The following is a 22,610-nucleotide window of genomic DNA, read 5'->3' as shown; positions in this document are numbered from 1 at the left end:
ATAGTGAAGTGAGAAATCACAGGATCTGGGGGAAGTCGTGGCCTAATGGTTAGAGAATTTGACCCCTAACCCTAAGGTGGTGGGTTTGAGTCTCGGACCGGCAATACCACAACTGAGGTGCCCTTGACCAAGGCTCCAAACCCCCAACTGCTCCCCATGCGTTCACTGCTGTGTCTCTGCACTTTTGATGGGTTAAATGGAGAGAACACATTCTGAGTGTGGGTCACTTGTGGGTCATACATGGCTGTATGTCACGTTACTTTCACTTAAGTGAGAAAACACAGTATCTCAAGGTAAAAAGCATTAAGGTGAAGGTTTACAAAGAAACAAGTGGGTTATTCAGACTGGCATGTAAACACTTTATATTGTCATTAACAGCGGTATGTTTCTGTTGTTGAAATTAGAGATGTATGAATATTAAAACACATACAGATAAGTTGATAATTATTTTAATGTTATGGCAGATAAACGATAAGTTACCAATGTGGATATAAAATTATTTTAAATGCTACATGTGCATTTATTGATTGAATTATTGATTGATTGATTGATTGATTGATTAATTAATTAAGGCATTTTAATTTGTTAATGTAATGAAAGACTTCATTGTTTCATTGTTACATATTTGGGTAACACTTTATTTTAAGATGTCCTTAAAATACATGTTACATGTACTTACTATTATGATTACTATTAATTATGCATAATTACCTGCTAGTCAATTGAACCCTACAGTATAACCCTTATAACCCTAACCATATATAAAGTACATGCATTAAATTAATAAGAAAAATGTTTTATATATTTTTGATGACCTCCATCTCTTAGCCTTACACACATCTACTTACTCTCTTGCCTTCAGACTCAATTCTTGCACTTGACTTTCACTTCAAGACACATAAAACATTTTTTATTTTTGGGATTCCAGATGACTTAAGCCCACACACGTACCCTAATACTCCCATACACAAAGCCCCACACTGCTGCAGTAGAGATGAGGCACCACATGTTTTTGTGTCCATTAAACACATTGTTAGCATTCAGTGTGCTGTCAGAGCCCAAGGCTGCACAATGGACAGCAGTGTGGGTTCACATTTCATCATTTATTGGCAATTCCAACATTTTTGAGTAGGACTCAGAGCATTAGAAATGGAGATGGGTGTTTGAGTGGCAGGAGTTTTGTCCTTCTTGATGCCCTTGCCGTGTATGTTTGTGTGGGAAACAAGGTAGGCCTGGCGTAACTACTCCCTCACACTCAGGACAAGTCTTGTGACATGCACCAACTTCTTCACGTCTCTCTGAAGCTCCTTCACTCAGCATTGTGTGTCAGTGTGTGTTGTTGTTAAAGCAGGGTGACTTCTGCTTTGTTACAGTCATTTGTGACTGTAGGCTGTTCTCGGACAGCAGTAATTACAGGTTCTCGATCAGACTTTAAATTGGGCTCCTTCCAGTCTAAACCTTTCCTTTTTGAACTAAGTCAGCTGCATTATTTTCTCTTTTCACCACTATCCCTCATCTCTTCAGCACGTCTTCTCACAGACACAACTCCAGATGAGTAATAGACAAATACAGACCAGGCCAATTAATGTAGATTTAAAGGTACAATTTGTAAGTTATATGCATTAAAATATCCAAAAACCACTAGGCTAGTGTTATATATTTTGTCCAGCTGATTACTAACAATATCTCAAATTTTTTCAACTACTTGTAAATTATGAGAAAATTCCCATTCTAAACAGTGACACGGGGCAATGCAGTCGCCTGTCAATGACGTTAGTTACCCTTTGTTACTGCCTTTATTGACGTACTGTAGAAACCACATGACAACAGTGTCGTGGACAAATGCGGAAGTAGTGTCTTACGTCCAGCAAACCACTAGCTTGCTTCAAGCAGTTCCTTATTTACTTCTTCTTGCACTTTTTATGGTGGATTGTGTTACTTATTTATGGAACATAATTACTGTTTACCGTCTGCCGCTGGTTCTGTCAACAAGGACAGCTCCCGTAAGCATGTACGGGCCAACCAACCGAACCAAGAAGAGTTTGGGACAAGAGGAGAGATAGAGCGAGGATCAATATCGGTGTTGCATTTTGGAGAGAGCTTCACGACAAACTTCAACTAGAAAGAGATGCCGATCTCACTTGTGTTTTAATCGACAGGTGAGTTGTTTTGATTTGTATCTTTACAGAAAACGTATGCTATTATAACGATCAACAAGATTAGTATCATAGGGCATACACGCCAAATGCGGGACATCGCATCTCTAGACCGGCAAGGGTGCGTCTGATCCATAGTCTGATCACGTCTTTGCATTCGTTAAATCCATGATTTATCTTTCCGTCTGATTGATAGCCATCAGCAGTTGGGTAGAAGAACAAATCCCATCATTCCACGCTCCTTCTTAGTGTCATCAAACCACGATATTGTTATTGTTTTGGTAGTGTGCCCTCTCATGGCAGGTCCTACAACCTGTACCTTTAAACTGCAAGAGTGTGTCTGCTTCCCGAACAATGTTATGTAGGTTATTCCAGAGTTTAGGCGCTAAATAGGAAAAGGATCTGCCGCCCACAGTTGATTTTGATATTCTAGGTATTATCAAATTGAGTTTTGAGAATGCAGCGGATGTCAAGCACTATAATGTAACAAGAGCTTGTTCAAATACTGAGGTGCTAAACCATTCAGGGCTTTATAAGCAAGATTTTAAAATCTATACAATGTTTGATAGGGAGACAGTACAGTGTTGACAGAATCGGGCTAATATGATCATACTTTCTGGTTCTAGTAAGAACTCTAGCTGTTGCATTTTGTACTGGAGTTTCTATATTAAGCGTGCAAAACAACCACCCAATAAAGCATTACAATAATCTAACCTTGAGGTAATAAATGCACGGATTAACATTTCCGCATTTAAAATTGAGAGCATAGGCCGTAATTTAGATATATTTTTGAGATGGAAAAATGCAGTTTTACAAATGCTGGAAACGTGGCTTTCAAAGGAAAGATTGCTATCAAAGCACACCTAGGCTCCTAACTGATGACGAAGAATTGACAGATAGTGATATGTTGAACACAGCGTTAAGATCCAATAACACTAATAGAGAGATACAACCTCAATCAGATGATAAGAGCAGGACATTTCTAACTCTAATTAGAGCAGTCTCAGTAATATGATACGGTCTAAATCCTGACTGGAAATCCTCAGATACCATGGTACAGATACCATTTTTCTCTAAGAAAGAATTACTTTTTTTTGTGTTTTTTTTTTTTTTTTGATGAGCGGCTTAATAACAGCCAATATGAAGGTACTGGAGACATATCCTAATGACAATGATTAATTAATAATAGGCCTAGTCAGAAGAGGATCTAAGAGTCTTAGGAGCTTAGATGGAATAGGGTCTAACATATACATTGTTGGTTAATATGTTTCATTTTTTTAAAGATGATTTTAAATTTGTTGTTTGGTCAAGCGGATGTACTCCAGGTAGATTGGTGAGTACCAGGAAAGGAACTTTGGCGCCCTCTAGCCATTGCCTCCATTCCTCAAAGGCTGTCTTCATTGACAGCAACTCTCTTTCACCCACGTCATAGTTTCTTTCGGCTGCGTTCAGTTTGCATGTATAATAGGCACAGGAAAATAGCTTGGGAGGATCACCCTGACGTTGTGACAAGATGGCTCCGATCCTAGTGTTGGATGCATCAACCTTTACAGTGAATTTGAGATTGGGGTCTTCCACTCATCTCCCTCCTGGATATGGATCAGATTATAGGCACTGCATAGATCGAGCTTGGTGAAATACTTGGCAGAGCGCAGTTGCTCCAGAGCAGATGGAACTAGTGGCAGTGGATATCGAAACTTGACTTGACATCATTCAAACTTTGGTAATCAATGCAGGGCCACAGGCCTCCATCCTTCTTTTTTTGCAAAGAAAAATTCTGTTGACGCTGGAGAGGTGGATGGTCTAATGAAGCCCTTAGCCATTTCCTCCTCAATTTACACCCTCATTACCTCAGACTCGGGTTGTGATAGTGGAAACATTCAACCTTTGATAGGCATCGCTCCAAGGAGCAGGTCAATAGCGCAGTCACTGGATCGATGTGGTCGGAGTTGAGAAGACTTAGACTTGCTGAATGCCTCAGTGAGATCTTGGTATTTGACAGAAAGTTCTGATAGGGAATTTGATCAGTCCTGTGCCCAGGGGGCATCCATCTAGCACTGCCACTGTCAGTCGGGATTCACATGGAAGAAAAGGAAGGTTATAGAAGGGACCAGTATCCCAACCGGTTTGGGCTGCGAGCGTGCGGTAGGTGAGAGCATCTGCTGCAGTATCTCTGCCCTGATGAAGTGTGAGCAACTGTTCGCCAACCTCCTTGACATAGGCCAAGTGCTCAAATACCTCTCGAAACTGCTGAAGGAATTTGTTGAAGGAAGGAAATGATAGGCTTCCGCTTTCCATTGGTAGGGAGAGTCGAGGGTTCACAGTGTGCGGGCTAGCTGATGTATTAGTGGGTGCGGGCTCAGGCATTGTCGGGCTCTGTGATAATGTGACCATTTGCATGGATTGCAATGTTCTCACCAGTTCCTCCATGGACATGTGACGCGTTTCAGTTGCTGTTGGTGAGATGCTAAAACATTAGCTTTGGCTGATACCTCACAGGATAGTTGATAAACCACTGCTAGATCCCGGGTGGTCAAAATCTTCTGGAATGTTCGGTCAGAAGCATGTGGATCAGTGATGCGCGGGTCAATGTATAAACAAGCCGCACCCGACCGACGTTTTCAAATAACCCACTCAGAACACGGACCGCATAAAAAGAAAAAGACAACATTGTACCGGACCCGGAGGTTAGGGTTTGTTCCTATCAGAGCTCGTGAGCGGAGAGCTCATTCCGTGGGGTAGATCGCTCAACCAAGAATGGCCTGCTGGTTGGAAAATAAGTGGCTGCCTCCGACTTTATTTTTTTGGTTGACTAGTAGTTTTTCATTTAAGCCATTCATGGACGGACAAATCATCCCTTTATATTAGTTTAATTACTTAAATAGGCTATAGCCTAGAGTATAATAAGCGTTATGACCACAATCATACGCTTGCCACAAAGAACTGGTTAAAGTAATGATTATGAATGTGTCTAAATTAGCAAGGAGACATTTAATTGGTTAGTAATAAACTGGTGTTTTCTGTGTCGCTGCAAAGATGAAGTTGACCATGTGGACTCGCCATGAATGCAAGAGAGAAATGCACATTTCATATGGATTACATATTCAGAGAGTAGCCTATTCATTTTGGTTTGAATATTTTCTTTTAAAAGTAGACATTTCAAGCTTTCTGTAATATATAGCCTATATTTCTAAAATCTGTGAGGCACAAGCTGAGTTTCGGAGCCATCCGGTTCACATGCAATGCAAGTGATCATGCTGGTGCCTCATTACATTGTCTGCTATATAATTGCTTCTTATTTATTAAATACAGGCAATTGATTGATAAAACACAAAAACAAAAATTAAGATACAATTTATACAAAATGAAAATCTCCATCTCTACCTGCAGACTAGCTTGTGTGTCATCTTCGCGCCAGTTATTCAGCCTATAATGTGCAGGCCTATGTATTTCAAAATTGTGTCTAGTACAATATAAATTACAAAGGTTTAATTGGCACATTTATTTCAAATTACCTGACCCACCGCGAACAGAAAATATCATGAAAAATATTTTTGGATGACTCGTAACCAACTGCGGGTGACCGCAGGCACCCGCTCATTTTTAATCAACTCGCTCATCAATGATGTGGATCCATTTGTAGCACTTTATTATAAAACAAGGTAAACAACAGGCAATGGTCAAACAACAGTAGCAGCAATGTCAAAGGCAGAAACTATACCAGGCAGGGGTCCGGGTGTAGTGAGTTTGTGTGGGCAAGGAAGAGGACAAGGGGTCGGCTGGACTGCTGACGTATCTTTATTTAATAACAAAACAACTCAAAAGTCTAGCACTAGACGGTGACTTTTATTCTGCCACGTTCACGCGCTATTTCCGTTTTCCTTTTTCCGGTTTCCGGTTTCGGTTCTCGTCAGCAGTCCGACTCTCTCTCCCTTGCTTCCGTCTCTCCTGGCGTTTTATACCCTCTCCACGCCAATTACTAGAACAAGAAACAGGTGATAATAATTTCTGCCCAAACCACTCACTTACCGCTCGTCTCCCGATCCTCTCTCCCGCTGCAGACTTCGCTAAACCACGCCCCCCCCTGCCACATACCCCCACCGCCCGACTCAGGCCGGGGAGCCGTCCGGCCTGCAGCCCCCCCCCCATTCCTGGAGAGGAAGTCGGCCACGGCCAACTGAACACCCGGCCTGTGGACCACCTTGAATTTAAAAGGCTGAAGAGCTAGATACCAACGAGTGATCCGCGCGTTGGTATCCTTCATGCGGTGGAGCCACTGCAGCGGAGCGTGGTCCGAACAGAGGGTGAACTCCCGTCCCAGGAGATAGTAGCGGAGGGTGAGGACGGCCCACCTGATGGCAAGGCATTCTTTCTCAATGGTGCTGTACCTAGCCTCTCTCTTTGAGAGCTTGCGGCTAATGTACAGCACCGACCGTTCCTCCCCCTCTATGTCCTGGGACAGGACCGCCCCCAGCCCCCTGTCCGACGCGTCTGTCTGCAACAGAAAAGGGAGAGAAAAATCAGGAGAGTGTAATAACGGCCCGCCACACAGAGCAGCCTTGACCTGAGTAAAAGCCTGCTGACACGGCTCCGTCCACTGGACCGTATCTGGCACCTCCTTTTTAGTAAGGTCAGTCAAGGGGCTGGTGAGGTCCGAATAATTAGGAATAAAACGCCTATAATATCCCGCCAGCCCCAAGAACTGCCTCACCTCCTTTTTGGTCTTGGGACGTGGGCAGGTCGCAATAGCGGCTGTCTTATCAATTTGGGGACGCACCTGTCCATGCCCCAAGTGGAAGCCCAGATACCTTACCTCCACACACCCAATCGCACACTTCTTTGGGTTGGCCGTGAGCCCCGCTCCCCTCAGCGACCTCAGAACAGCCCTCAGATGCTGCATATGCCGCTGCCAATCATTACTGAATATAACGATATCATCCAGGTAGGCAGCCGCATATGCAGCATGGGGCCGCAGAATTCTATCCATGAGGCGCTGAAAGGTCGCAGGTGCCCCGAACAAGCCAAACGGAAGGGTAACAAATTGGTGTAAACCAAACGGCGTTGAGAAAGCTGTTTTTTCTCGGGATAATGGAGACAAGGGGATCTGCCAATAACCCTTCGTTAAGTCCAATGTCGAATAAAAGCGAGCCGTGCCTAACCGATCAAGCAACTCGTCAACCCGCGGCATTGGATACGCGTCGAATTTCGACACAGCATTCACCTTACGATAATCCACACAGAACCGGACTGAGCCATCCGTTTTCGGAACTAAAACTATCGGGCTCGCCCAGTTACTGTTGGATTCTTCTATTACCCCCATGTCAAGCATAGCGCCTAACTCAGCCTGAACTACTTTTTTCTTGTGCTCAGGTAAGCGGTACGGCCGGCTGCGAACTACCACGCCCGGCTCAGTCTCGATATGGTGCTGAATTAGGTTAGTACGGCCCGGTAGGGGTGAAAAGACGTCGGCGAACTCTGCCTGTAACTTCGTTAAATCAGTGAGTTGGCACGGCGAGAGGTGATCTCCACCTGGAGCCAGGGCGAGGGATTGTGGTTTGACGTTCGCCTCTGGACCGAGATCATCCTCCCCCCCAATCACCGTTGCCAACATCACTGATTCCGCCTCATTCCATTTTTTGAGGAGATTAAGGTGGTAAACCTGACGAGCCCCGTTCCTATCGGACCGTATTACCTCATAATCGAGATCCCCGACTTGGCGTGCGACCTCAAACGGCCCCTGCCACTTAGCCAATAATTTTGAGCTCGACGCTGGGAGTAATACAAGTACTTTCTCTCCCGGTGCAAATTTGCGTAACCTAGTTCCCCTGTCATACAGCCGGCTCTGGCGGTCCTGGGCTTGTAACAAATTCTCCATTGATAGCCGCCCCAATGTGTGGAGTTTTGTTCTCAAGTCCAGTACGTATTGAATTTCGTTTTTGCCCTGAGATGGTCCCTCCTCCCAAGTTTCTCTCAGAATGTCAAGCACCCCCCGGTGCTGGCGTCCATAGAGAAGCTCGAAGGGGGAAAACCCTGTGGAGGATTGTGGGACCTCTCGCACGGCGAATAACAAGGGCTCTAGCCACCTATCCCAATTTTTGGCGTCTTCCTGAACGAACTTCCGGATCATGGATTTAAGAGTGCGATTAAATCGTTCGACCAGGCCGTCAGTTTGTGGGTGATAGACGCTAGTTCGAATCGATTTAATGCCCAACAATCCGTATAGTTCGCGTAACGTACGTGACATAAACGCCGTGCCCTGATCAGTAAGGATTTCTTTCGGAACCCCCACCCGGGAGATAAGACGAAACAGGACATCCGCGACACTTTTGGCGGAAATGTTGCGGAGGGCCACTGCTTCAGGATATCATGTTGCATAATCAACTATGACTAGTGCAAAGCGATGTCCTCGTGCCGATCGCTCTAATGGCCCGATGAGGTCCATACCAATTCTTTCGAAGGGGGCCTGCATTAATGGGAGAGGGCGCAAAGGCGCTTTTGGGCCGGCCGGTGGGTTCACCAACTGACATTCCGGACAAGACGCGCACCACCTGCGCACGTTGTCATGAATGCCCGGCCAGAAGAATCGGGTCATGAGGCGATTTAGTGTCGCTGCCTGTCCCAAATGGCCCGCCATAGGATTAGAATGAGCCGCATGGAAAAGCATTTCCCTGCGGCTCTTTGGAATTAACAACTGGGTTGTATTTACTTTTGTCTGAGCGTCTTGGGTCACTCGATACAACCGGTCTTTTAAAATGGCAAAATATGGATAGGAGAGCGGGAGGGCAGGTTGGAGAGACTGGCCATCGATGGTGCGGACCTGTTGGAACGCATGTTTTAGCGTCTCATCCTGAGACCGCTCCAGAGGAAAGTCATCGTGCTCTGAGAGAATTAGTCTCCCGATTCCACTCGGTTCCTCTGAGGCAGACCTCAGCGGTCCTGGCTCAGTTTCCCCCACCTGAACCCGCGCGGTCTCCTTCCGTGCCTTATTTCCCCAAGAGGCATCCGCACATAACGACCCCAATAAAACCGTAAATGCGGGCCAATTCGTCCCCAAAATTATTGGATGCTGGAGGCGAGGACTAACCGCCACCTCCACACTATGCTTTTGTCCCCAAAATTGAATCAAAATTGGGACGACCGGATATTCCACCACATCCCCGTGTATGCACCGCACCTTAACCACGCGGCTTGTATCCAATGCCCCCGGTTGAACCAGGCTTTGATGGATTGAGGTCTGGTTGCATCCTGAATCCACCAAGGCCGGATATGTACCCCCCTTGATACTCACGGGAATTTGGTACTCGCCAGCCTGACCAGGGGTAGCCTGTGGGTCGTCCGGGACCCGGATCATCATCTCCACCTCCATCACTGGACACCTGTCCACAAAATGGTCCGGGTCCCCGCAACGCCAACAGGCCAGCCCAGACCTACCCGCCGCCCCAATGGCAGGGAGTGGAGAGGGGAATTGGCATGGAGAGAGCGGAGAGACGGAAGCACTGTCCCCTCCGGCAGGTGGATGGCCGAGTCCAGCGACGCGGGGCGGTGGCACTGGACCCACTCGGCCGTCTTCTTGGGGAGGCGAGTGATGAACTGCTTCAGCTCCACCAGGTCGACGACATGCTCCACGTCGCTCCCCTCGGCCAGTAGCCACTTGCGGCAGGAGTCCCGGAGCTGTTGGGCCATCGCGAAGGGCCGGCCGGCCTCGCCCAAGTCCAGGGAGCGGAAGCGCTGGCGGTGTTGTTCTGGCGATCGGCCGACCCGCTGGATGATGGCCCTCTTCAGGTCGTTGAAAACCAGGAGATTCGCCACCGGAAGTTGTTGGGCGGCCACCTCGGCCTCGCCGAAGAGCAGTGGAATGAGGCGCACCGGCCACTGCTCGCGGGGCCACCCGCAGGCCTCAGCCGCCTTCTCGAAGAGCTCTAGGAAGGCCTCCGGATCATCCTGGGCCCCCATCTTGTGCAGTGGCAGGTGCACGGGGGCGGCGGGCGCCCCGGCGGCCTCGGCGCGAACCTCCCGATCAATCCAGCCCCGGAACCTCTCGCGGTCCTCCTGCTGGGCCTGGACGATGGCCTGGAACCGTCGTTCCTGATCGGTCCTCAGGTCCAGCAGCGCCTGGTGTTGCTCGCGGTGGAGGACCGCAAGGGAAGAAATGATGTCCACAAGCGGCGTGGAGGACGGGCTTTGCATGGCGGCGGCGACGGTCCTTCTTCCTTCCCGGGTTTCGGCACCAGTGTAGTGAGTTTGTGTGGGCAAGGAAGAGGACAAGGGGTCGGCTGGACTGCTGACGTATCTTTATTTAATAACAAAACAACTCAAAAGTCTAGCACTAGACGGTGACTTTTATTCTGCCACGTTCACGCGCTATTTCCGTTTTCCTTTTTCCGGTTTCCGGTTTCGGTTCTCGTCAGCAGTCCGACTCTCTCTCCCTTGCTTCCGTCTCTCCTGGCGTTTTATACCCTCTCCACACCAATTACTAGAACAAGAAACAGGTGATAATAATTTCTGCCCAAACCACTCACTTACCGCTCGTCTCCCGATCCTCTCTCCCGCTGCAGACTTCGCTAAACCACGCCCCCCCTGCCACACCGGGCAACAAGCAAACAATCAAATTTCCAGTAGGCAAGATCAAAAGGGTAGGCAGCAGAGAATCAGAGAAGTTAAACTGTCCAAGGTCATACACGGAATAAACTCAGAATGGTGTGAAATTGCTCAGAAATGTCAGCTGGGGAAAAACAAGATTTTGTGATGAGTGTAAGTGTGAACACTGGTTAAATAGGCCAGTGATGAGCGATACATGTGCAGCTAATCAGTCCAGTATGGGATAATGGAAAATGGAGCCCGGGGTGAAGGTTAATACTCTGGTGAAGGTGCCCTCCGGTGACCTGATTCATGACACCCACCAAGCAATACAAAATACCTCTAGTTTTGTTTTCCTCCAGCTGTGCTCCATTTTCTGGGCAACTCTCTTTAGGGTGCAAGTGTGCTCAGATTTGCTTTAGAAGACAATTAGATGTATGTATGAAAATGTGTGCTTTTGATAAATCATCTTCAGATGTTTTTAAATATTTCCCTTATATACAGATATTTTGACATGGCGCTTAAATTTACATGTTCATACAGTGTGTTGAAACATAAATCTAAAGAAACAAATACATTTCATAAAATGTTCATATGTTTTTTTTTTTTTTTTTTTTTTTTTTTTGAGTCCTATTAATGATATTCTGCAAGAAGGTCTTGTAATATTTTCTGGGAAGTTTAAACTAATGTCAAATACTCATTTTAGTTGTTCATTCACTGTTCATTTTTAAACATGCAACTGATATTACGGCAGTATTTTAATTGGAGGTGGTCTTATCTGTAAAAGGATGCCTATTGCACGTTTACATTCATAGGTTAAACTTGTCAAAGCTGAGTTTTATTATGTTATTTGTTGTAATAACTAATAACACATTTGCCAAATTTCCTTTTCAGAAATCATGAGATTAATTATGATAATTTTATTGAGCCCTAATTTTTTAAGAGTAAGAAATAACTAAATCTGTAGTTAATAGCTAATGTAGAAAGAACATGGGTTATTTTGTAATATATTCTACTGAAAAATGAAGTGGTAAACCACAGTTCTTTTTGCAATTACTATGGGTTTCTACAAAAACTATAGATAAATCATGTTTACAACTGTCCCACTTTATATTAGGTGGCCTTAACAACAATGTACTTACATAAAAAAAAAAGTAAAATGTACTTATTGTGTTCATATTGTATTTTAACCTGTTAACTGTCACTCACGTTTTTGAAGATAGACTTGAGTATGCACGTCGGCAAACTCTGCCTGTAACTTCGTTAAATTAGTGAGTTGGCACGGCAAGAGGTGATCTCCACCTGGAGCCAGGGCGAGGGATTGTGGTGTGACGTTCGCCTCTGGACCGAGATCATCCTCCCCCCCCCAATCACCGTTGCCAACATCACTGATTCCGCCTCATTCCATTTTTTGAGGAGATTGAGGTGGTAAACCTGACGAGCCCCGTTCCTATCGGACCGTATTACCTCATAATCGAGATCCCCGACTTGGCGTGCGACCTCAAACGGCCCCTGCCACTTAGCCAATAATTTTGAGCTCGACGTTGGGAGTAATACAAGTACTTTCTCTCCCGGTGCAAATTTGCGTAACCTAGTTCCCCTGTCATACAGCTGGCTCTGGCGGTCCTGGGCTTGTAACAAATTCTCCATTGATAGCCGCCCCAATGTGTGGAGTTTTGTTCTCAAGTCCAGTACGTATTGAATTTCGTTTTTGCCCTGAGATGGTCCCTCCTCCCAAGTTTCTCTCAGAATGTCAAGCACCCCCCGGTGCTGGCGTCCATAGAGAAGCTCGAAGGGGGAAAACCCTGTGGAGGCTTGTGGGACCTCTCGCACGGCGAATAACAAGGGCTCTAGCCACCTATCCCAATTTTTGGCGTCTTCCTGAACGAACTTCCGGATCATGGATTTAAGACTGCGATTAAATCGTTCGACCAGGCCGTCAGTTTGTGGGTGATAGACGCTAGTTCGAATCGATTTAATGCCCAACAATCCGTATAGTTCGCGTAACGTACGTGACATAAACGCCGTGCCCTGATCAGTAAGGATTTCTTTCGGAACCCCCACCCGGGAGATAAGACGAAACAGGGCATCCGCGACACTTTTGGCGGAAATGTTGCGGAGGGCGCAAGGGAAGAAATGATGTCCACAAGCGGCGTGGAGGACGGGCTTTGCATGGCGGCGGCGACGGTCCTTCTTCCTTCCCGGGTTTCGACACCAGTGTAGTGAGTTCGTGTGGGCAAGGAAGAGGACAAGGGGTCGGCTGGACTGCTGACGTATCTTTATTTAATAACAAAACAACTCAAAAGTCTAGCACTAGACGGTGCCTTTTATTCTGCCACGTTCACGCGCTATTTCCGTTTTCCTTTTTCCGGTTTCCGGTTTCGGTTCTCGTCAGCAGTCCGACTCTCTCTCCCTTGCTTCCGTCTCTCCTGGCGTTTTATACCCTCTCCACGCCAATTCCTAGAACAAGAAACAGGTGATAATAATTTCTGCCCAAACCACTCACTTACCGCTCGTCTCCCGATCCTCTCTCCCGCTGCAGACTTCGCTAAACCACGCCCCCCCTGCCACACCGGGCAACAAGCAAACAATCAAATTTCCAGTAGGCAAGATCAAAAGGGTAGGCGGCAGAGAATCAGAGAAGTTAAACTGTCCAAGGTCATACACAGAATAAACTCAGAATGGTGTGAAATTGCTCAGAAATGTCAGCTGGGGAAAAACAAGATTTTGTGATGAGTGTAAGTGTGAACACTGGTTAAATAGGCCAGTGATGAGCGATACATGTGCAGCTAATCAGTCCAGTATGGGATAATGGAAAATGGAGCCCGGGGTGAAGGTTAATACTCTGGTGAAGGTGCCCTCCGGTGACCTGATTCATGACACCCACCAAGCAATACAAAATACCTCTAGTTTTGTTTTCCTCCAGCTGTGCTCCATTTTCTGGGCAACTCTCTTTAGGGTGCAAGTGTGCTCAGATTTGCTTTAGAAGACAATTAGATGTATGTATGAAAATGTGTGCTTTTGATAAATCATCTTCAGATGTTTTTAAATATTTCCCTGTATTGCTTATATACAGATATTTTGACATGGCGCTTAAATTTACATGTTCATACAGTGTGTTGAAACATAAATCTAAAGAAACAAATACATTTCATAAAATGTTCATATGTTTTTTTTTTTTTTTTTTTTTTTTGAGTCCTATTAATGATATTCTGCAAGAAGGTCTTGTAATATTTTCTGGGAAGTTTAAACGAATGTCAAATACTCATTTTAGTTGTTCATTCACTGTTCATTTTTAAACATGCAACTGATATTACGACAGTATTTTAATTGGAGGTGGTCTTATCTGTAAAAGGATGCCTATTGCACGTTTACATTCATAGGTTAAACTTGTCAAAGCTGAGTTTTATTATGTTATTTGTTGTAATAACTAATAACACATTTGCCAAATTTCCTTTTCAGAAATCATGAGATTAATTATGATAATTTTATTGAGCCCTAATTTTTTAAGAGTAAGAAATAACTAAATCTGTAGTTAATAGCTAATGTAGAAAGAACATGGGTTATTTTGTAATATATTCTACTGAAAAATGAAGTGGTAAACCACAGTTCTTTTTGCAATTACTATGGGTTTCTACAAAAACTATAGATAAATCATGTTTACAACTGTCCCACTTTATATTAGGTGGCCTTAACAACAATGTACTTACATAAAAAAATAAGTAAAATGTACTTATTGTGTTCATATTGTATTTTAACCTGTTAACTGTCACTCACGTTTTTGAAGATAGACTTGAGTATGCATGATACAAACCCATTTTTTTTTTTTTAATTCATGACTGAAAACATTTTGTAACATGATTTTGATGTACCATTTACATGGTAATACAATGTCTGATTTTAAAATGGGTTTTGAAGGGTGAATTTTGAGATTTTATGTTTTCAAGTGATATTCAATTCAATTCAATTCAAGTTTATTTGTATAGCGCTTTTTACAAAACAAATTGTTACAAAGCAACTTTACAGAAAATTATGTTTCTACAATATTTAGTAGTAGCTAGTTGTTTGTGCACATTTGACAGGATTTTAGAAAAAAAAAATAATAATAATACAAGACGTAGTCAGCTAGACGATGCACTATCAATATTATTAATTAAGTTATTATATGATTCAGTCACACATTTGGCAATAATTGTTAGTTCTGTTTGTTGATTCAGGGTTAGCATCATCTGGGGTCCTCTGAGGGGTCAGCATCATCTCTTCTCAGGTTTTCTGGAACCAGACTGGAGCTTGTGTAAATCCGTGGCGAAACATAGAAACAAAATATAGACATCATTAGCATAGCTGCTGATCCAACAAAGTAAAATTAGTTTAACCCAAGCTAATGAATAAAAATGCACCTTTGATCAGATGCAACTACACTCACAATTAAAAAGATACATTATTCGAATGCTTGGCGAAAGAGATGTGTTTTTAATCTCGATTTAAACAGAGAGAGTGTGTCTGAACCCCGAACATTATCAGGAAGGCTATTCCAGAGTTTGGGTGCCAAATGTGAGAAAGCTCTACCTCCTTTAGAGGACTTAGCTATCCTAGGAACTACCAATGCCCAGCGTTTTGTGACCTTAGGGTGCGTGATGGGTTGTAACGTGGTAGAAGGCTAGTTAGGTATGCAGGAGCTAAACCATTTAGGGCCTTATAGGTAAGTAATGATAATTTGAAACTGATACGGAACTTAATAGGTAGCCAGTGCAGAGACTGTAAAATCGGGGTAATATGATCATATTTTCTTGACCTGGTAAGGACTCTAGCTGCTGCATTTTGGACTACCTGTAGCTTGTTTATTGATGAAGCAGGACAACCACCTAGAAGTGCATTACAATAGTCCAGTCTAGAGGTCATGAATGCATGAACTAGCTTTTCTGCATCAGAAACAGACAACATGTTTCGTAGCTTGGCAATGTTTCTAAGATGGAAGAATGCAGTTTTTGTAACATTGGAAATATGATTTTCAAAAGACAAATTGCTGTCTAATGTAACACCCAGATTTCTGACTGTAGAGGAAGTAACAGTACATCCGTTTAGTTGCAGATTGTAATCTACAAGATTCTGTGTAGTGTTTTTTGGTCCAATAATTAGTATCTCTGTCTTATCTGAATTTAATTGGAGAAAATTATTTGTCATCCAATCTTTTACATTTTTAACACACTCTGTTAGCTTAGATAATTGGGAAGTTTCATCTGGTCTCGTTGAGATATATAGCTGAGTATCATCAGCATAACAGTGGAAGCTAATTCCGTATTTTCTAATAAGATTACCAAGGGGCAACATGTATATTGAGAATAGAAGGGGACCTAGGACGGATCCTTGTGGCACTCCATATTTTACTGATGATAAATGAGATGACTCCCCATTTAAGTAAACAAAATGGTAGCGATCGGACAGGTAGGATCTAAACCATCTTAGAGCCTGCCCTTGAATACCTGTATAGTTTTGTAATCGATCTATGAGTATGTCATGATCTATAGTGTCGAACGCAGCACTAAGATCAATGAGTTAATGATATTGAGAAGCGGTTCTTCGGCTATAGGTAACAGCTCTTTCAGTAATTTAGTGGGTACAGTATCTAATAAACATGTTGTTGATTTAGATACAGTGATAAGTTTATTTAGCTCTTCCTGTCCTATGGTTGTAAAGCACTGCAGTTTATCTTTGGGTGCGATGGATGAAACTGAAGTGTTAGATGATGTAGAATCTACATTCACTATTGTATTTCTAATGTTATCTATTTTATCAGTGAAGAAATTCATAAAGTGATTGCTATTTAACGTTGGTGGAATATTTGAATCAGGTGGCGTTTGGTAATTTGTTAACTTAGCCACTGTGCTAAATAAAAACCTTGGATTGTTTTGGTTATTTTCAATGAGTTTGTGGATATGCTCTGCCCTAGCAGTTTTTAGAGCCTGTCTATAGCTGGACATACTGTTTTTCCATGCAATTCTAAAAACTTCTAAGTTAGTTTTTCTCCATTTGCGTTCAAGACTACGAGTTACTTCCTTGAGAGAGTGAGTATTACTGTTATACCATGGTACAGTACGTTTTTCTCTAACTTTTTTCAATTTGATCGGGGCAACAGCTTCTAATGTATTAGAGAAAATAGTGCCCATGTTGTCAGTAATTTATAACTTCTGATGATTTCTAAAATGTGATAGAGAAAAAGGCAACGAGGAAGTCTTATTTTTTAAAAAAAGGTCAAAACTCCTTTTGCAATGTAGATTTCTGAGGGTGCACTCTTGTCATAAATGAATCTATTACCTTTCCTACATAATTTTTTACAAAAAATATTGGTAAAATATATATTTGGGAGTCTTAGAACTTTCCAACGATATATAGTTTGTCAAGATTAGATTAGATTTGATTGTAATATAGTATAGTCAACGTAGGCGTCCCGTATACGGGATGGGGTGACAGTTAGCAGGTTAAAACACTTTTGCTGCTATTGAGGTGGGATGGGGTAAGGTTAGGGAGAGGGTTGGGGGTATGGGGTAAGTTTAAGGGTGGGTTAAGGTGTAAAGTATGGGTCAACAGTGTAATTATAAATGTAATTACAGAAATTAAATACAGATGTAATTACATGTCGTTTTTTTTTTAAATATAAGTACAATGTAAAAACATGTATGTACACTATAAGTACATTGTACTGAATTATTAATTAAAATGTAAGTACATAGTAGTTAAGGCCACTTAATATAAAGTTGGTCCTTTACTGCAGTAAAATCATGGTTAATTTTATAGTTACTATGGTTTATTAAAAAGACCATGTAGTTGTATAATGTAGTTGTTATGGTATAATGTAGTTGCTATGGTTTTACTACAAAAAAAAACATGGTTAAGTTTCTTATAGGATATGATGGCAAAAACATTACAGATGTGCTCTATCATTGTCAACAACTCCGCCCCTAACTACCAGTTTTTGTGCTGCGGGTCTTCAGCTGGATATATCTCAATATTTCTGCTGTAAACAACATATTACAAGTTCTGCTTTATTAATCGGTAAGTCCATTATGTCCTTCTAATAATTTATATGATGCTGTCATATAAATGTCACAATATTTGATGTGTGTTTTGTGTTTTTGGTATGTTGAACTTGAGTATGAGTTTATGAATCATCAAAAAATGTATGTATTTTATATGCCATACATTATTTTTTAAATGCATTTCTGCAAAACCGTGTTTGAATGTATTATGACTTCGGAGTCAACTGTTGTTTTACCTTCTCCACTAGTAGTGAGAGTAGATGGCGTTTCTGTTAACAGACAGTTATTATTTATTTAATATTTACATTACATATTACAATGAAACATAGACTGTAAATTAGGTTGTAGAGAGAGGACAAGGGACGGAATCACAACTCAAATGTATCACATGCCACAGCCATTTATTATAATTGTTTTTTATTATAATTATTATAATTATTATTATTATTATTTTATAGAATAAATTGTTATGTATGTACTTATTTGTGCACACATAGTAATTTTACAACTTGATATTCAGATATGAGTAGTGCAGGCATGTGACTTATCACACTTTCGTATCAAAATAATTCCTTAAGCTTTTATCATGGTATCGTCATCGTATTGAACAAACAACAACAATCATTGTCTAAAATTGACAAATAATTATATTTACTCTCAACTTAATGCTGTTAAACTATGTACAAAATAAATATACTATACATACTAGTTTGCTTATTGTGCAAAAGAGCATGATTTATGTCAATTAAGCCAACACAGTTCTGCAATTACCCTTACAAATATTTGCTTAAAATTGGTCTACAATGCAAAATTATGCAGCTCAGATTCAAGAATCATGTCTGGAGGAAACCAGGAACTGTTTATCACCTGCAGTGATGGGTTGTTCTTGAACAAATCTTTAGTAAGTTCCAAAGGCTGATTCATACATTTAGTGTTGACTGTGCCTGCGCAACATCCAATTCAACAGGAAACAGAAATATTTAGCTCATGTCTCACGTCTTCAAGTGCGAGTCATTTGTTATTTTCGTCAAGTGACATGATACAGATATGAATGACAATAATATTTAATAAAGTATGCTTTAATAAATACACTGTAAATTGCATTAATAAAGCCATAATCATATTGTTTACCTGTTTTGATTTACTTTTTTTTTTTTGATTTAGTGTTTTGTACAGGTCAGTTTGAGATTCAGAAACCAGAATGTCCAGCACTGGTCCAGCAAACACAAACTCTTCAACATTCGTCATCCAGGTTCAACCAGCAACACAAGCAACACCTGTTACGACGGTGACACATGCTCCCGTGCCTCTTTGGGGAATTCAGGCGTTTCTGAAAGGCCAACCGAAAGCCCTTGGGGTGAGAAATGTCTCATAAACACAAATAATTGACTTTTTTTGGATATATTGCCTTGAGGACTTGGTGGCCATAGGTTTATCATTTACAGAGTAAATAAGTCAACTTTACGGTGTCAAGTCAAGTCATTAACTTTATTTATATAGCGATTTAAAACAGATTGTTTCAAAGCAACTGAACAACATTAATTAGGAAAACAGTGTGTCAATAATGCAAAATGACAGATAAAGGAAGTTTATCATTGAATTCAGTGATATCATCTCTGATCAGTTCAGTTTAAATAATATCTGTGCAAAATAAAATCGCTGTAAATAAAGTGTCCCCAACTAAGTAAGCCAGTATCAGTCACAGAGAGCAATGTGTTAGAAGTTGCAAACTATCAAAAAAAAATTAAGTAACCATATCTTGCAAATCCGCAAATACAGTGACATTTACACACGATAGTTTTCCACACTAGCAGAATATATTTTGGGGATATATTTCAAATACACTTATAACTCCATAACTACAGCTGCCATACATTGATAGTGTATTTTCCATTGTTCCCTCTTTATAAAAGAACATATGTACATTATTTTTTAAACAGACGGTCCAGATAATGATTGGTCTGCTGACACTCCTGTTTGGCATTGTGTCTACATTTAATGGATTTTCCGCCTTTGTCATTAGTGGTGTTCCTTACTGGGGATCTATCATGGTAAGAATTAATTATACAATTAAGTGTTCTGCCCTTTATAATACAAGCTACATATGCCAACGCAAACCTCAGTTTTTGCCTTTGTCTCTCTTCTCAGTACATTACCTCAGGAGCACTCTGCATTGCTGCAGAAAATCAAATAAATTCACCCTCCAGTTTGTGTTTGGTATGTACACAGCTACTGGTTCTTAAACCATGATTATTATTACGATTAATTCATTTATATCAAGTAGAGTACTTTTTAAATCACACTCCAGATACTTTTCTATATACGTTAACATGTTAACACAACGTTTTAAATTACTTTCTAATTTAATGATTGCTTTTATGTTGATGTTGTTGTTTTTATTGTTTTTCTTTCTATAGGTGAATGCTTCACTTGGAATGAACATTTTTAGTACTATAACAGCAGGCATCTCCATTATTTTTATTTCACTGGATTTGGTTATGAGGCCATACCCTTACTGTACCACATACTGTTATGTATTTGGAATGTATCAGGTATGTCAACTTTTACATTCACACTTTATAGAATATAGAAATTATTATACTCACACGTATTTAGTTATAACTAAATAACTATAAGATCACTGTGTGGTCAGTACACAGGTTCACTCAAAAACTGAAATTGCCCCATGATTTACTTAACCTCAAGCTATCCTAGGTGTATATGACTTTATGATAAATATATTACATTATCATAATAACCCCAAGGATAGTAGATTCTGGATGCTGAGCATTCAGTGTACACGTGTGAATAGTAATTATCATTTATATTGTTACTTTTATTTGTGTTATGTTTACATTTTTCTCAGACTCTCTTCATTGGAATCAGGGTGGTGCTGCTGTTATTCGCCGTGCTTGAGTTTATCATCTCCATCTGTCTTTCAGCATTTGCTTGTAAAACCTGCTGTTGTTCTTCTCAGGTGAGTAATGAGCCAAAATCATAGGTTCCCAAACCTCAGGCTTTTACAGCTGCTTTTAACTTTCAGGCTAGGCTTTAGATTTGTATTTTTTTTTTTTTTAAGTTCCTGTTAAGGTACAAATGTACTACACACACGGAAACTGCAATATGTTCTCAAAATCTTTTTCGTAACATTCCCATCAAGTTTTTGAATGTTCAAAAAGTTTGGTCAGTCTTAAAAAAAAAAAATAATAATGTCTTTGTTATTTGAACATTGAACGAACATTCCCATTCTGAAACATTATGAAACTGTTTTGAACTTTTGAATTTTAAAAATCTAAATTAGATGAATGTTCAACTAAAATGCTTAAGGGCAAAACATCTCATGATTGCTGTGTAAATAACTTTCCTTATAACTTAGAGATAACATTATCAGAACATAGCTGAGCTCACATTAACTAAATAATGATGTATATTGTCTTTTTTAATATAAAACTAGTTTCAACTGCTTAACTCATACTCCAATGTCTGGATGGGAGGTGAAGTCAGATTTACCTCACTTTCTGAAGATACATTTATCCTTAAAATATAGATAATTAAACAGACACACATAAGAGCACAAATATTTGAAAAAACATTTGCTATATTTGTTAAGCATTCAGAAATAAACGCAACCCACAAACACACATTAAAACCTCTTTGGTCAGTCAAATAAACATGCTTTGTTGAGGTTATATTAATCTTATAATCTGTGAAAATGCCCCCATAGTTGCTTCAAGAGACAGAATGAAAGAATTAGATGAGAGGAAAAAAGAGGAACAGAAAGTGCCATCGTTGTTGACTAATGCTGAAGGACAAACACCACAGTCTTGAGCAAGATTCTTCTGAGAAATGTCACTTCTCCCATTCACTGTCCTCTTGTGTTTTTCAGCAACAAGACGGGGACGTTTATCAGATATTGTGCTGTTATTGTAGTCTATAGTGATTTCATATGCATTCTTAGAAATAAAAGTGCTTAAAAGGTTCTTCACAGTGATGCCATAGAAGAACCATTTATTTCTTACCTTTTTTTATAATCTGAAGAACCTTCTTTTGTCACAAAAAAAGTTTTTGTGAAACGTAAAGATGCTAAAGGTTCTTTATGGAACCATTTAGGCAAAAAAGGTTCTTCAATGGCATCATTTATATTTACGAGTGTGTCTGTTCTTCTTCAGGATCAGGGACGATGAGATACCTACGACATCATGTATCACGGAAATGATTAGCCCCTGGCCTGAGAAACTCTCAAACTGTGCAGCTCATTCAGTCTTCATTCCTTAAAAACTGTATATTTGCTTTGTTTATAAGTAAGCAAACTACCAGAGCTTTGTTGATCATGATATTGTGCTTTATTGCCCTGGTTTGCATGTTTCTTTGAGATAAATGACACAATTAATGTAAAAAATACATGTGTAAGGTTCTTAATTTCAACATAAAATTATATTTTTCACTTGGACAGATTGAAAGTGTGTTTCAATGTTTGCATAGCTAAGAATTTTTAAGATGAATGTGTGCATCTTCCGGATATTTTTAGTGATACAAAAACAGCTAGTTTATGCAGCCTGGCAAACTGGTATTCTTATCATATTATCTAGGTTAATCTGCTGCTAAATTAATACATGTAATGTAAATATAAAGTATAGCTCAAAATAAACACAACTGAGCAACTGAGTAATTATAAAAGTATACAGTAGGTGGACAACCAGAATGGGTAATACCGCCACATGCATTGCCACCGCAGGGCTGTGGCATTAACTGCAAGTCAGTCGCGTGTTAAAATCTTTCACGAAACTACCGCCAGGTGGTGCAAAGGGACGGATTGCAAACTGAATGTAATTATAACATT

The 22,610-nt window shown here is 41.1% G+C and overlaps 1 protein-coding gene across 1 annotated transcript; it reads left to right on the top strand.

Moving 5' to 3' along the window:
• The first annotated feature begins 1,856 nt into the window (after positions 1-1,856).
• LOC127964448 (membrane-spanning 4-domains subfamily A member 4A-like) lies at positions 1,857-22,087 on the top strand. The gene is made up of 7 exons (XM_052564661.1): positions 1,857-2,159; positions 18,947-19,127; positions 19,711-19,821; positions 19,919-19,987; positions 20,188-20,378; positions 20,591-20,747; positions 21,940-22,087. The coding sequence occupies exons 2-7, from the start codon at positions 18,972-18,974 to the stop codon at positions 21,952-21,954; spliced, it is 699 nt and encodes a 232-aa protein (XP_052420621.1). The 5' UTR covers positions 1,857-2,159; positions 18,947-18,971; the 3' UTR covers positions 21,955-22,087.
• The last annotated feature ends 523 nt before the right edge of the window (positions 22,088-22,610 follow it).

This window comes from Carassius gibelio, chromosome B9, assembly GCF_023724105.1.
Source record: "Carassius gibelio isolate Cgi1373 ecotype wild population from Czech Republic chromosome B9, carGib1.2-hapl.c, whole genome shotgun sequence".
In the NCBI taxonomy this organism is placed as follows: domain Eukaryota; kingdom Metazoa; phylum Chordata; class Actinopteri; order Cypriniformes; family Cyprinidae; genus Carassius; species Carassius gibelio.
The sequence above is the reverse complement of the archived record's forward strand: the minus strand, read 5'-3'. Positions and strand labels throughout refer to the sequence as shown.

Bases quoted from the DNA above. Each gene is read 5' to 3' on its own strand.
- LOC127964448 (XM_052564661.1), top strand. From the start codon at position 18,972: ATGTCCAGCACTGGTCCAGCAAACACAAACTCTTCAACATTCGTCATC. The intron at 19,128-19,710 runs GTGAGAAATGTC...TTTTTTAAACAG, and splicing joins GCCAACCGAAAGCCCTTGGG to ACGGTCCAGATAATGATTGG. The intron at 19,988-20,187 runs GTATGTACACAG...TTCTTTCTATAG, and splicing joins CACCCTCCAGTTTGTGTTTG to GTGAATGCTTCACTTGGAAT.